At 44.5% G+C, this 15022-nt stretch overlaps 1 protein-coding gene and 1 long non-coding RNA gene across 4 annotated transcripts in view; one reads left to right on the top strand and one right to left on the bottom strand.

Annotated features, from left to right (window-relative positions):
• The window catches only part of PTPN1 (protein tyrosine phosphatase non-receptor type 1), a 63758-nt gene that overhangs the window by 13408 nt on the left and 35328 nt on the right, over window positions 1-15022 (bottom strand). For 2 of the 3 annotated variants that reach the window (XM_050918138.1, XM_050918139.1), the window contains exons 2-4: window positions 5965-6055; window positions 3680-3780; window positions 290-388 (exon numbers count right to left, since the gene is read on the bottom strand). In XM_050918138.1, the coding sequence (XP_050774095.1) occupies window positions 290-388; window positions 3680-3780; window positions 5965-6055 (291 nt within the window). Of the gene's footprint in view, window positions 1-289; window positions 389-3679; window positions 3781-3881; window positions 3954-5964; window positions 6056-15022 lie in introns of those variants that run through there. The other variant, XM_050918140.1, reaches the window with a different exon arrangement.
• LOC127031388 (uncharacterized) overlaps window positions 1-15022 on the top strand; it is a 45497-nt gene that overhangs the window by 3870 nt on the left and 26605 nt on the right. The gene's annotated exons all lie outside the window — the stretch shown is intronic.

The following is a 15022-nucleotide window of genomic DNA, read 5'->3' as shown; positions in this document are numbered from 1 at the left end:
TAGACCAGCAGGACTGAAGAGAGAAACCCAGTCAGTGTTCCTGGATGGAAAACTCCAGTTGCCCTTAGTTTATCTCAATTCAGAAGAAATTACAATCTGCTATTCTGAACTTGATAATTTTCACATATCCCTCAGAGTTAACCAAGATCCACTTTCAGATACTCAGCTTCTGAATCTTAGATATGCTTTGCTGGACAAAATTCTGTACATGCATCTTTCTGCTACCATTATGTTTTGGTTATTTATTTGTTTTTAAATACACACAGCTAAAAAACACTCATATACTTACTGATCCTTTTTCCATCACTCTGTTGAGCATGACAACACCACGGCTTTTCTGTTCCCAAACCATCTCCCAAAAGTGACCACAAGTATTTGGCAGAGGACCCTGCAAAGACAGAGAATCGTCTAAAATAAGCAACATTTTCTGTGGAAATAGATTAGAGCACTGTACCCTAACTTTACAGCCTAATGCATGCAAGTAACTTCTCATTTTAAGCATCTGAAATACAATAGCTTTAAGTTCCATTTTCCAACTATGAAGTCACCAGCTTAAGTTTCCCCACAGAAAATAGGAAGAGTATTTGCAAGAAGGGAAATGGGAGTGAAAAAACAGAGAATTTGCTCAGAGAGGGCAAAAAAGGAATCTAATGGGGGAAATAATCTCACTCTGACCCAGTCAACGGGATTTAAGAGTAAGTAGTTTGCAGAACTGGGGCCACCGTGATTGACAGTAAATACATGTTCTGTATTACCTGTAATTTGCTAGTAATAATGTGCCAAAGTTACTGACTGTGGCCTGGCAAACAATGGTCAGTCAAAATAACAAGCTAACTATTTTGGACTGCTCAAACACTAAACAAAATGTATTAGTCTTCTTTAATAGCTCCTCTATCAATTGTTCTTTAAGGGGTAGTGCTCTTCACTAGATCCCAAAGCTATCTACTTTCAAAGCACCTTCTCTGTGTGTGTCAAGATTTTCCTTTACCTCTAATCTCTCTGTTAGTTAATCTATGTAGTGGGGAGATATACTACCACCACACATCCTCTTAGGTGGTTGTTTTTTTGTTTGCTTTTTGATAACCTAGACTAACAAAATTGTGCAGCTGTGATTTCTCACATGGCTCAAAGACAAAATGTGGCATGGTCCTTGAAAAGAATAACTGGATTCTCAGCGGCCTCATTTTAAACTGATTAAAGAAACACTGGGTTAGAACTGATATAAGCTATCAGCTAAGTGTACCTCTTACTTCCTTGCCCTGAATAATAAAACAAGTAGATCTGTATCCACAATTGTTTTTCCTAATTTCCTAGGACATCACAGATCCTAATTAACTCATTTTCTTAAAAAAAAATCTACTTCAGTACTACAGATTGGTGCTGATTTTCTGAGAGCTCTTGACTTCTGCTAAAAAATATTAATCCCAGTTTACCATCATCTAAAAAACATAGATGTTTAAAAAAAAAAAAAGCATTACAGATGACTGTTCCCAGGGAACTGAAACATAAATCTCATTGTCTAAACAACATTAAGGCAAACAAGAATTCTGGCACAGGCTTAGAGTTAGCAACTAACAAGTCATGCTAGCAAGGTATAATTCAGTCTGATTACATACAAAGATGCTGAAGTTTAGATTCACAGGAAATGTAACTCAATGGTGCTATTTTTTATATTAAAAAAACTCTTAAATCTGTTTTTCTACACTTTTTTTGCCTCTATATTTTTAAATGAAACTTAAGAGAAAATAGCTCAACAGCCTGATCTGAAGAAGGTTTAAACTAAGAGGTGAGACTCCTCACTACGTCTAAATAGTATGTTGGTGATATAGTCTACTCAGTGGATAAACTACACACTTTTAAACCTCAGCTAGTGGAGAACTACATTGCTGTATTGAGGCAGCTATATTAAAGTTATAGGAAGGATCACTATAGTAACACAATCAGGAATGTGCTGCTGTTTGAGGATGGAGGATTTTAATAGTCTTAAAAGTGTAACTATATTTTATAACTATGAGTATACAGATGACAAAAGGAAAATCCCTTGTGTATCTTTATAGTTTCAGTCCAATTCAATTTAACAGTCATAGACTGCTTAATATCAACTGTGTTTACAATACACTTCCAAAACCTTGGTATTTGATTTGCATTATTTTCTACATGTGTGAACCTGTCTTAATGGGTGAAATTCCCAGAGCCAGCACTGACAATAGGGCTTAATTGGACTTCTGCATAGATTTTGCACTAGCCCTATGCTCAGAGGTAAATTTCATCCATTCAACTATATTTAGACTCTCTTTCAAGACTGGCAAGGATTATGTAAGTAACATTCTATAGATTCCACGGTCTTCAACAATATTTACCATGCCAGCTGCTTCAACTAAACTTTAATTTAGATTGTTTAAAATTGGTGGTGTTTTGAACAAACACATGATGATTGCCTGTTCTGTTCATTCCTCTGCGAAGCACCTGGCATTGGCCACTGTCAAGAAGACAGGATACTGACTAGATGGACCTTTGGTCTGACGCAGTATGGCTGTTCTTATGATATCCTCCCGCAAATATAGCGCTAATAAAGGTTTGCACCACTAGCAGAACATCCCTCTCTACACTGTTCTTTAGCTTATAATTTTCCAGTTTCATCAGTGAAACATTCATTTAAAAAACGAATACAAAAAGGATAGCCTGTATATGCAGGATGCAATTTCAAATATAAATATTGCAAAACCAGAATATTAACTGGTACTACACTTAAGAATATAGGCACCTACAGTTAATATTCCTTGTAATACTGTTGTGTAAAGGAGCATGACAAGTTATCAAAAGGGATGACAAACTGGCAAATATAGCCTGTCAAACTCTTGATGAAACGATTTAGAAAGAGAATGGTCAGAGCACCTGGCTTTTCATTTCCTAATGAATCAGGCTGTCCCAAGTATTTGCATAAAAAACAGAAATTAGTTTGAGGTGTAACAACAGTGGTGGAGTCAAATTGTGAGGAATTTCTGAACTCTCAAGTTAAAACTAAATGAATGTGAAGTTAATTTGTGAGATTTTATATTTTGTGTATGGGTGCCTACTGTTTGATTTATTAAAAACATGGACATGTTACTATGTGGATTTTGGATTTGAGATACAAGTTTCATTTCCTGCCAAACTCTACTTTCCCTGATGTTTCAGATGTCCCTCAAGAGATCCGGATAATCAGGATTTACCACGAGATGGGTTCAGAGTCCAACAGACTTAAGTTTGGCATCTAGAGGATGCTGTCTCTCAAGTGGCAAGAGAGATGCACTATTATCTAATGAAAGATCCTCCATTTAATCCAAAGGCAGATCTGGAAACTGTACTGAGTCAATGTCTAGGAAAACATATCAGGCAAAATCCTGGTCCCATTAAAGTCAATAGTGAAATTCCAATAGACTTCAGTGGAGCCAAAATTTAAAAATGTATTACAATACACACTACTTTCCTAGTGTGGATGGGGATAAAAAGTTACAGGCTAAAAACACAAGAAAGTCAGAATGAACTATTAGAGCCAGGGCTGATGTGCAGTTCAAGTGACAATACAATATTTGCAAAGTCATGTTTAACAAAAGCTCTTGGAGGTGTTGGTTTGAGAAAGAATCATTTTACCCTATCAACTGTTTTGCAGGGGTTTGTTTTTTTTTCCAGTAGTTACCTGGGTAAGGATGTAGCTTCTTTGGGCCTCTTCCATTTTTATCAAGCTGGCATTAATATAGTCATTGTCACCTTTGGTTAGCTTAATTCGACTGTGGTCAACTGTAGCACAGACAATCAGAAAACACAGGTTAATGCCTTCATGCATATGTTATGATCCATGGCCAATTTCATCAAATGCTAGGACTAAAAATGTAACTTACTATTTCACTTTTTGTTCTTTTAGAAACAATTAAGGATTGTTTCTGAATGAAAAGTTCTTTGTACTTGCTGTACTGGGAACAGACAATAATTTGTACTAATTTTATTGTTATAACACAATTAGGACCCAATTAAAAAAAGTTGTAAAGTATAGAGTATTTTGCATATGCAATTATCACAATTGTACATGCAAACTGGATAATTATGCACACAGATTTATATATCAAGCTACTGCTTGTACATGCAATTAGCATGTACAAACTAATTACACAACTGTATGCATGTTTTTGCAGGTCTTTGTCAAAATCAGTTCCTTAAAACCTGGATAAAAGATAAATTTGAACAAAATTGCCTGTATTAGTAAGATAATCACCAAATGGAAACCTTAATCACTCCTTATAGGTCCTAGATACAACTGAAATTTTCCCTAATCTATCTACCCCATTTACTGAACAAAAATTACTTGATGCTTATTTTACTGCACTTCTGTTCTTTCCAAAGCTTGCAGTATTTATGATTCCCCCAATGCATAAGAATTTCCACATTTTACAGGAAAAACCAAACTTACTGAAAGTAATACCATCAAAAGTAAAACAAAATCAACAATTGTCAGCAAGAAAAAAAAATAAGACTCTTGAAACTGATCAGTAAGCAAAGCTATGTGCAACATTATAGTTCCTACTGAATTTCTTGAAAGGCTCAACTGAATTTTAGCCATTATCTGGAAATATTTGTTCAGCTGCAATATGTACAGAAATCCTATGATTGCAGCATACACCACTACTGTTCTTTACGTTTCTTCTATGCAGTGTTAACTACTTATGCTAAACAACCTGCTCCACCTCGTACGTAGCTGTGACACTGAATACATTTCCCTGACCTGAAGAAGAGCCCTGTGTAGCTCAAAACCTTGTCTCTCTCACCAACAGAAGCTGGTCCAATAAAATATATTGCCTCACCCACCTTGTCTCACAAAACAGAGGACATAAATAATACACACTTGGGATGAGGGGAAAGAAGTCACAAAGGTGCATAAGGATTAGGGTTTCTGGTTTATTGAGTTTATTATAATTTAATTTTTCAGGGTTTATTTTATCATTTGAGTTTTGTAAACGTTCAAGCTGGAGTTTTTGGGGGCCTTCTATACATTACTCATTACAGTATATACTATAATAAGTAATCTCTTTGCAATATTCCCTAGTGTATTTTAACATAGTACTCTTTCAAACAGCAATATACTGAAGTGTACTAGGGAACCTCTAATGAACACCAGCAGGACCAATTATTGTGCAAGAAATTAGTGTCCTTTAGTATTTACACCCTTGTAATCCACATTAGCAGTCTGTGTAGACAAGCTCCTGCATACAAATAACCATTTCTGGTGTTTATCCAAGAAATGCTGATTGCATTTTTTGTATTAGGATGTTTTCTCGGCGCTTATCAGTTAAGACTGAAAATCAGATGCCCTAATCATGACCCACTCTGTGCAGGGAGAACAGACTTAGAGAGTTGAATATCTGCTAATTAAACTTTATATATTAGGAAAACATGGAGACCAGAGTTTCTGAAGTGAGTAAGTTAAATGCTAGCTTTCCTGGTTTCTTTGCCTCCTTTTCTCCTCTCAAACTAACTTTCAATTATATTATGTTGGAAAGAGTCCTCCCGTCTCTGTACAGCTACAATCATCCTATATTAACTGGTAGCATGATACACACACACACACACACAAAAGCGTATTTACAGTAATGGAGAGGATAAATGTACATTTAATATTGATAACATTTGTTCTATCCTACCTATTCTTCTTCTCTGTCCCCAGGGATTTGACCATGAGACAACTGCTTTCCCGCAGAGACTTCTGTCCATGAATACTGCAGCTACTGCATACTGCTGCAGTGTAATCCCATAACATACCATACTATGCTGTATTGTGATATATCTTATGTCATTAAGTATATTAATGACAAGATTTCAGTCATCGATGTGTAGCCATCCATTCAAAAATATACAACCAAATGCCTTCTGGAGACAAATTCTTAGAAGTCAGCAGACTGTTACAGATAATTGTGAAGAAAGGATACTTACAGGGGCTGACATCTCTGTACCTGTTCCGGTTTTTGTTTCTGGGATGTTTGGCCACTTTACATGGAAAGTCACTGGCTTCATGCCTGATATCCTAGAACAAAAGAAATTAAGATATTTAAACTTGCCAGCAGTTTGCAAGAAAAGCTTACAGTTCAGTGTGTCTGTGAGGGAGGGGTTGTTGATTTTATTTTATTTTGTAGTCATCTGCAAGTGTCTGCTTGTTACGGCATTTCAATTTGCTTGAGGGTTTTGGACAGCAACTGTTTAGAACAAATGTTTTCCGTTTTAGATTAAATACTGAGGTAAGATTATTTCTTGGAGTGCAAGACACTGACTCATTGTTGGCTACGCTAACAGGCTATCAGCTTTTCACAAAGGAAGTACTGCAACACTTTGTGTAAAAGCACGTCTAACATATTTTACTTGATGTACAGAATATGGCATTACATAAATATTTCCACTAAGTTATTCATCGCACTCAGCTACACATTAAAGAGTTTGCTAAGAAAGATGGTTAGAAATGGCTATTTAGTATTCTACACATCACCATTTCATACGTCTGTATTAACAGCCCAAAACTGCAGTCATGTCTAGTTAAGTTAATTTGGATCCTTATCTCGAGTCATCAGCAAGCTGTTCTGGAGCTGCAAATGACAAAAAGGGTTCTTTGTACTCAGTGCATGCTCTACATAAAAGCACGGATGCCATTCCCCAAGCTGATGCTGACAGAACTATCCAGCTCTTCTGCCAGCCTTTTTTCAGATGTGTCTAACAGCTCCAGCCTCTGAGAGAAACTCAGAAGAAATAAAAAGATGGTTACTCACCTTTGCAACTGTTGTTCTTCGAGATGTGTTGCTCATATCCATTCCAGTTAGGTGTGTGCGCGCGCCGCGTGCACGTTCGGAGATTTTTACCCTAGCAACACTCAGTGGGCCGGCAGGGCGCCCTCTGGAGTGGCGCCGCTATGGTGCCAGATATATACCCCTGCCGGCCCCTCTGCTCCTCAGTTCCTTCTTGCCAGCTACTCCGACAGTGGGGAAGGAGGGCGGGTTTGGAATGGATATGAGCAACACATCTTGAAGAACAATACAGTTACAAAGGTGAGTAACCATCTTTTCTTCTTCGAATGCTTGCTCATATCCATTCCAGTTAGGTGATTCCCAAGCCTTAGCTAGGTGGTGGGGTCAGAGCGAGGCGATGCGGAACGTAAGACCGCTGAGCCAAAGGCGGCATCGTCTCTGGACTGCTGGACCAATGCATAGTGTGATGCAAAGGTGTGGATGGAAGACCAGGTAGCCACGGGACATATTTCCTGGATGGGAACATGGGCCAGGAAAGCGGCAGATGAGGCTTGAGCTTGAATAGAGTGGGTGGTGAGATGGCCAGTCGGAATGTGGGCCAAGTCATAGCATGTCCGGATACAGAATGTCACCCAAGATGAGATCCGCTGGGGGGAGACTGGCATGCCCTTCATGCATTCTGCGACCACTACAAATAGTGGAGGCGAACGTCTGAAAGGTTTGGTACTCTGGATGTAAAAGGCGAGAGCCCGGCGGACATCCAGGGTATGCAGCTGTTGTTCCCAGCACGATGAGTGCGGCTTCGGGAAAAAGACTGGTAGAAAGATGTCTTGATTAACGTGGAAGGCAGAGACCACCTTAGAGAGGAATGCCAGGTGCGGTCGCAGTTGTACCTTGTCCTTGTGGAATACCATATACGGAGGATCCACAATCAAAGCGCGAAGTTCCGATACTTGTCTAGCTGAGGTGATAGCAACGAGGAAGGCTGTCTTCCAGGACAGGTACAGCAGCGAGCATGTGGCTAAAGGCTCAAAGAGGGGGCCCATGAGCCTAGTTAATACGAGGTTGAGATCCCAAGTAGGGGATGGACGCTTGACCTGAGAGTAGAGCCGCTCCAAGCCCTTGAGGAATGTGGAAACTATGGGGTGAGAGAAGATCGAACTGCCAGTTTCCCTAGGATGGAAGGTGGAAATAGCTGCAAGATGCACCCTTATAGAAGAGATTGCAAGGCCCTGCTCCTTGAGGGACCATAAATAGTCCAAGATAATGGGGACCGATACACCTTCGGGAATAAAGTCATGCTGGGCGCACCAGTGGGAGAAGTGCTTCTCCTTGGCAAGATATGTTGCCCGCATGGAATGCTTTCTGCTTCCCAGCAGCACTGTTGCACAGGAGGTGGAACAACGCAATTCAGATTGGTTCAACCAGACAGCCGCCATGCTGTCAGATGAAGGGATTGCAGGTCCGGGTGGTGAAGCCTGCCGAAGTCCTGCGTTATGAGGTCCAGGCAGAGTGGCAGGGGGATCGGGGCTGCCAGAGTGGTCAAGCAGTGGTGTACCAGTGCTGTCTCGGCCATGCCGGAGCGATCAGTATTAGTTGGGCTCTGTACCTGTGGAGTTTCAGTAGAACTCTGTGGATGAGAGGAAAAGGTGGGAAGGGATAAAATAGGTGACCTTTCCAGGGAATTAGGAACGCGTCCGAGAGGGAGCCTGGGGAGCGACCCTGCAGGGAGCAGAACACCTGGCATTTCCTGTTCTCTTGGGAGGCAAAGAGGTCTATCTGGGGAAAGCCCCACTTCCGGAATACAGAATGGAGAATGTCTGGACGGATGGACCACTCGTGAGACAAGAAGGACCTGCTCAGGTGATCCGCGAGAGTGTTCCGGACTCCTGGGAGAAAAGGAGGCTACCAGGTCTATTGAGTGGGCTATGCAGAAGTCCCACAGTTGCATCGCCTCTTGACAAAGGGGGGAGGATCGTGTCCCTCCTGCTTGTTTATGTAATACATGGCCGTCGTGTTGTCTGTGAACACTGCAACAACAGCCCTGTAGATGATGCTGGAAGGTTTGGCACGCCGGTCGGACCGCTCTCAGTTTGTGGACATTGATGTGAAGAGCCAGTTCCCGAGAGGACCAAAGGCCTTGAGTGCGAAGGTGCCCTAGGTCAGCACCCCAGCCGAGAGACGAGGCGTCCATTGTTAGGGACGCGGAGGGCTGCAGTGGATGGAACGGTCGATCCGTACACATAAGGGATGGCATCAGCCACCAGTCGAGGGAGCCCAGAATGCTCGATGGAACTGTGAGTATCATGTCTATAGCGTCCCTGTGAGGATGATAGACTGAGGCGAGCCAAGTTTGAAGTGGACGCATGCGCAGTCTGGCGTGCTTTGTGATGAAAGTGAACGCAGCCATGTGACCGAGGAGGCCAAGGCAAGTGCGGGCAGAGGTTGTTGGGAAGCTTTGTAGTCTTTGTACAAAGGAGACTATAGCCTGAAACCGAGGTGGAGGCAAGCTGGCTGTTGCAAGACTGGAGTCCAGCGTAGCCCCTATGAATTCTATTCTCTGCGTAGGCACCAAAGTGGATTTTTTCAAATTGATTATCAGGCCTAGACGGGTGAATAGGTCCCTGATGACGCTCACATGAGCGGTGACCTGTGCCTCGAAGGTCCCTCGAATAAGCCAGTCATCAAGGTATGGAAAGACATGTATTCAACGACGGTGGAGGGAGGTGGCGATTACCGCCATACACTTTGTGAATACCCGAGGGGCCGAGGAGAGGCCAAAGGGAAGGACCGTAAACTGGTAATGTTGATGACTCACCACAAAGTGTAGATACCGTATGTGCGGGGGGGTAAATAGCGATGTGGAAATATGCGTCCTTCATGTCGAGAGCGGCGTACCAATCTTCGGGATCCAGGGAAGGGATCATGGTTCCCAGGGATACCATGTGGAACTTGAACTTTTTCATGTATTTGTTCAGTCCTCGCAAGTCCAGGCTAGGCCGGAGGCCCCCTTTTGCCTTGGGGATTAGGAAATATCTGGAATAGAACCCCTTGCCTCTTAACTCCTCCGGTACCTCCTCTATAGTTCCCATTGCAAGGAGCCTCCAAACCTCCTGCAAAAGGAGTTGCTCGTGAGGGGGGTCCCTGAAGAGGGACAAGGAGGGGGACTGGGAGGGGGGTTTTGAAATAAACTGAAGATAGTATCCAAACTCCACCGTGCGTAGGACCCAACGGTTCGAGGTTAGTTGGGACCACACAGGGAGAAATGGGGCAAGGCGGTTGTAGAACTGAAAAGGAACCTGGGAGGCCATTGGTACACTGCTCTCGGGCGCACCCTCAAAAGTTTGGTTTGGGTCCCACTGGTGGCTTGGTGGGACCGGAATTGTTACCCCATTGAGTCTCAGACTGACGTCTGCGATTGGGACGACCTCGCCTTCTGGTGAAGTCTTGCCTTGGCCGAGGCGGGGGGTAGGGGCTCTGAGGTTGGGGCTGGAAAGACCGTCTTTGAGTCTGTGGCGTATGCATTCCCAGTGAACGCATAATTACGCAATTGTCTTTTAGACTCTGTAGCCTAGGGTCCGTCTTCTGCGAGAACAGGCCCTGGCCATCAAAAGGTAAGTCTTGTATAGTTTGCTGAAGTTCACATGGCAGGCTTGACACTTGCAGCCATGATATACGTTGCATGGCGATTCCAGGGGCGACCGTTCTAGCTGCCGAATCGGCGGCATCCAGCGAGGCCTGGAGGGAGGTCCTCGCAACTTTCTTCCCTTCCTCCAGGAGTGCTGTGAATTCCTGGCAGGAGTCCTGCGGGACTAGCTCTGTAAACTTCCCTACCACCTCCCAGGTGTTATAGCTGCACCCACTCAGGAGGGCTTGTTGGTTCGCCACCCTGAGTTGGAGGCCTCCTGCGGAATAGATTTTTCTTCCTAACAGATCCATTCGCCTGGCCTCCCTTGATTTAGGTGCAGGGGCTTGCTGGCCATGGAGCTCCCGTTCATTGACGGACTGTACAACCAATGCACAGGGAGGGGGGTGCACATAAAGGTACTCATACCCTTGAGGGCACCATGTATTTCTGTTCAACCCCTCTGGCTGTGGGCAGTATGGATGCTGGGGATTGCCAGATGGTATCCGCTCTAGCCTGAATCGAACGAATGAAGGGGAAGGCCACCCTAGTTGGCGCCTCTGCTGACAGTATACCGATCACCGGGTCCTCCACCTCAGGAACTTCCTCTACCGGTAAGTTGATATTAAGGGCAACACGGCGCAGAAGGTCCTGGTGTGACTTGAGGTCGATTGGAGGTGGTCCTAATGATGACGGCCCCGCCACCGCTTCATCCGGGGAGGAGGAGGAGGAGGAGGATGAAACCCCGGGGACAAGCGGGTCATGGACTGAGTCCTGATCCTGAGGAATGTCCGGAGCCAGTAGATCTTGTGGGTCCGGTACGTGGGCAGGAGATGGCTCCGTACCAGCCGGGGGAGGTCTGCTAACGGTGGCCTCTGGCACTCGGTGTTCGGAAGGGCCAGAGCGCAATGGTATAGGGGGTTCACTCTGGGCTTGGTGATAAGCCCAAGGTGTCCAAAAGGACCACTGATGAGGTCCCTGGTCCGGGCCAAGGGTTCCTTGGGCGAACCTGTTGTGAGTATCCAAATCCCCATAGGATGCACTGTCTGCATGGGAGGAGGTAGATGGATGACGAGAAGGCCATGGAGGGGCAGAGACCGTTTGATGCAGGTCCCTGAGTCCACTCGATCTGTCCCCACACGGTGCCGGAGAACGGTACCGGGAGTCGTACCGGTGCCGGGAACGAGACCGGGACCTGCGACCGGCGCGGTGCCGGGAGATTGACCAGTGCCTTGAATCGCCGTGCCGAGATCGGCTGCGAGAGGTACGGTGCCGCGAGTGGTGTCGGGACCTAGAGCGGTGCTGAGAGTATCTGGTTGTTGACCGGGACCTCGAACGGTGCCGCAAGTACGATCAGTACCTCGATGGGGAGCGGTACCGGGACTGCGAGTGGTGCTGGGACTGGGATCGATGACGAGACCGAGAGTGTCTGCGGGACCTGGATCGGGACTGGCGACATTCAGTGGTACCGGGCGAAGATGGTCTCATGAGGGCCGGCCTGCCTATTGACTGAACAATCCGCACCGGTGGTGCCAGGGGTTGAGGCAGCTCAGGCTCTGTCAAGGCAATCAAGTCCCATGCCGTGGAGAACGTCTCCAGAGTGGAGGGCACGATAAGCTCAACCATGGCGCGTGCTGGGGAGTTGGTAGGCAGGGGACTCGACAGCTCTTGCGAGGCCGGAATCAACGGTGCGGAGGATGTCGGTGCCGCGGCAGTTGTCAGTGCCGGGCGGTCTGACTTAGCTAAGCGCTCAGACTGTGGCATAGATACAGTAGCCGCAGGAGGCTTGTATTTCTTGCTCCTTGGTGAGAGAGCGCGGTGCCGGGCAGGAGCTTGGGCTGGTGATGGCTGATGTCGAGGAGCCTTCACTGTCGGAGTCAGAGCTGCCTCCATCAAGAGTTGCTTCAGGCAAATGTCCCGCTCTTTTTTAGTCCGGGGCTTGAAAGCCTTGCAGGTGCGGCACTTGTCTGTGAAATGGGATTCACCCAAGCACTTGAGACAGGAGTCGTTAGGGTCTCCTATGGGCATTGGCTTATGACAGGCCGAGCACGGTTTGAAGCCCGGTGAACCAGGCATGGGCCCCGGTACTGGGTGAGGGGAAGGGGCTAACCCCCGAGCTCTCTTAACTATATACAATAACTACTACAGAACTAATAACTAAACACTAACTATACTTATAGGAAATCGAACTATATACACAATACAATGGAAACGAGCGAATCGCTAGGGAGGTGGAGGTCAGCTAAGCTGCACTCCACTGTTCCAATGACCGACACAGGCGGCAAGAAGGAACTGAGGAGCGGAGGGGCTGGCAGGGGTATATATCCGGCACCATAGCGGTGCCACTCCAGCGGGCGCCCTGCCGGCCCACCGAGTGTTGCTAGGGTAAAAATCTCCAACGAATGTGCACGCGGCTCGCGCACAACTAACTGGAATGGATATGAGCAAGCACTCGAAGAAGCAGCAGCAAAAATACTGCCCAACTTAAACAAACCCTTATTTATAGAAATCGGGCAGACATGCATATTGTATACCGCATAAGAGTACAACCTGTACGAATGTTGCTACCAGGACCATGGCAGATTTCTCCCCCCACCCACGCTGGAACAAAATCTGCAGGAAATGCACTTCCTGTAGAATTCAGATTTAGCTTTTACAATGAAATTTAAGGAGTCCCAACACAGACATCTTGTATGTGTGTGAAATGTACAGTTTAGCATGGCTCAAAGGCCATCCAAAAATACTAAAGATATTAGGGCAAATTCATCCCTTTCCACTAGGGTTGAATTTGAGACACTATGATTTATTTGGTTAATCAAATTAAACTAAATTTTACATTAAGAAATTTACATTTTTAGGATCATATCCTCAGCTGGTTAAACTGGTGTAGCTCCCTAACATTGGCAGAACAAACATCAATTTATGCCAGCTGAGGATCTGGACCTTCGAATTTGGACCAAATCAGACTGGTACTCTTATGATTTTGCAGAGAAGTAACCTTAGGTATATAGAAAAGTGCTAAATCACAGGAATGTTTTTGTCCAAAGTGCCTGCCAACTGCAAGCATTCAATTCCTTCCCCTCCTTTCCTACTCCTCTCCATAGATTTAGCAGCAATCTCCGAGTATGCTTTACAGACTATATTGCGTGATGAGTTGTATTTTATATCTACTTGCCCCAAATTAGTACAGTGATCTGAAATAGCTCCCTACTCAAGAGGCCTTGACATCAGCTGCTATCTTTTTATAATTTAACACATCGCTGCCAGTACGTCTGATGAGAATGGAGGCTGCCAGTATGGTGAATGTAGTCTCAACTTCAACAGTATAACATCCCAGGAACATGAAGCCCCTGCAACTTACAAATATATATTCATAAATTGGTCATTTTTTATTTTAGTGTTTTTGCTACCATGCCTGAATTGAAGTGTAAAGGCCAAAAAGGGAATGGCAAAAAAAGATGATTTTCTAAATCTACTCCCCAGAGCCTATATAGTCTTTTTAAGTGTAAAGAAAAAGACAAGGTCCATGTGCAAAGAAATCAACATGTAACGTAAGCAAAAAAGTCTATACGGTTTTATTAATTCAAACCAATATATAAAGCAGAGGCACTAACCTGCCTTGTGCCACTGTAAGCCAATAATGGTTCTTAAGTAACTAAACTGCTAACATCAGCTCTTTTTACATTTTACAGAAGAATTACAATGATGCTTCAGTCACACAAAGGAACTTTAATAACTGATAGAAGATACTCTCCACCCTCCCTAAGAACTCATTGCCACAAATATCATTGAAGCCAAGTGTTCAATAAGGTTAAAAAGTGTTACGACATTGATATAGACTATAAGAATATTCATTGATAAGAAAAAATCGTATACAAATGACAAAGTTGCTGCCGCTCGTTGCGGGTCTAAGTTTTTTGTCAGCAGGAGAGCTCTCTCCTGCCTAAAAACAGTAGTTACACTGTGCTCCTTTTAGCAGCACAGCTGCAGTGGCACAGCGGTGTCGTTAAAAGGTGCATAGTGTAGACAAAGTCTTAATAAAGGCAGTGATCTCTTTTCAATCCCCAAGGTAGGAAAATATACTAAATTTGCATTGCCTTAAGAAAGAATACTATTGTAGGAAAGCTAGGTCAAACAGATCAGTTTGCTATTTAGATCTGAAGGCAGGAAGTTAGTGGGCGCTCTTGTTTTGCCTGACTGGGTATGTCTATAGCCCTGGCTGGCCCACGCCAGCTGACTCAGACTCATGGGGCTCAGGCTAAAGGGCTGTTTAATTGCAGTGCGGATATTTGGGTTCAGGCTGCAGCCCAAATGTCTACACCGTAATTAAAAGGCCCTTAAGCCTGAGCCAGCGGGGATGGGTCTGCAATACGTCTAACTGCAGTGTAGACATACCTGTTGTGGTAAAATCACTGTCACGGAGGGGGATACTTTCTCTCAGATAGCTCGAGAAACCCCTGGAGAGCTTTCAAAGTTTGTCCTTAGTTTGAACTGGATTCTACATTAAATGGGGAGCCAGTGCAGTGACTGGAGCACTGCAGTGAAGTGTTCATAGGGGACCTGTGATGCTAATTGTTGTCCTGGAAAAAACCCAATGAGTCATGGGACTTCATTCTAAATATAGCAAATTGCA

This window comes from Gopherus flavomarginatus, chromosome 11, assembly GCF_025201925.1.
Source record: "Gopherus flavomarginatus isolate rGopFla2 chromosome 11, rGopFla2.mat.asm, whole genome shotgun sequence".
Lineage (NCBI taxonomy): Eukaryota > Metazoa > Chordata > Testudines > Testudinidae > Gopherus > Gopherus flavomarginatus.
Note: the sequence above shows the minus strand (reverse complement) of the source record. Positions and strands in the feature narration are given on the sequence as shown.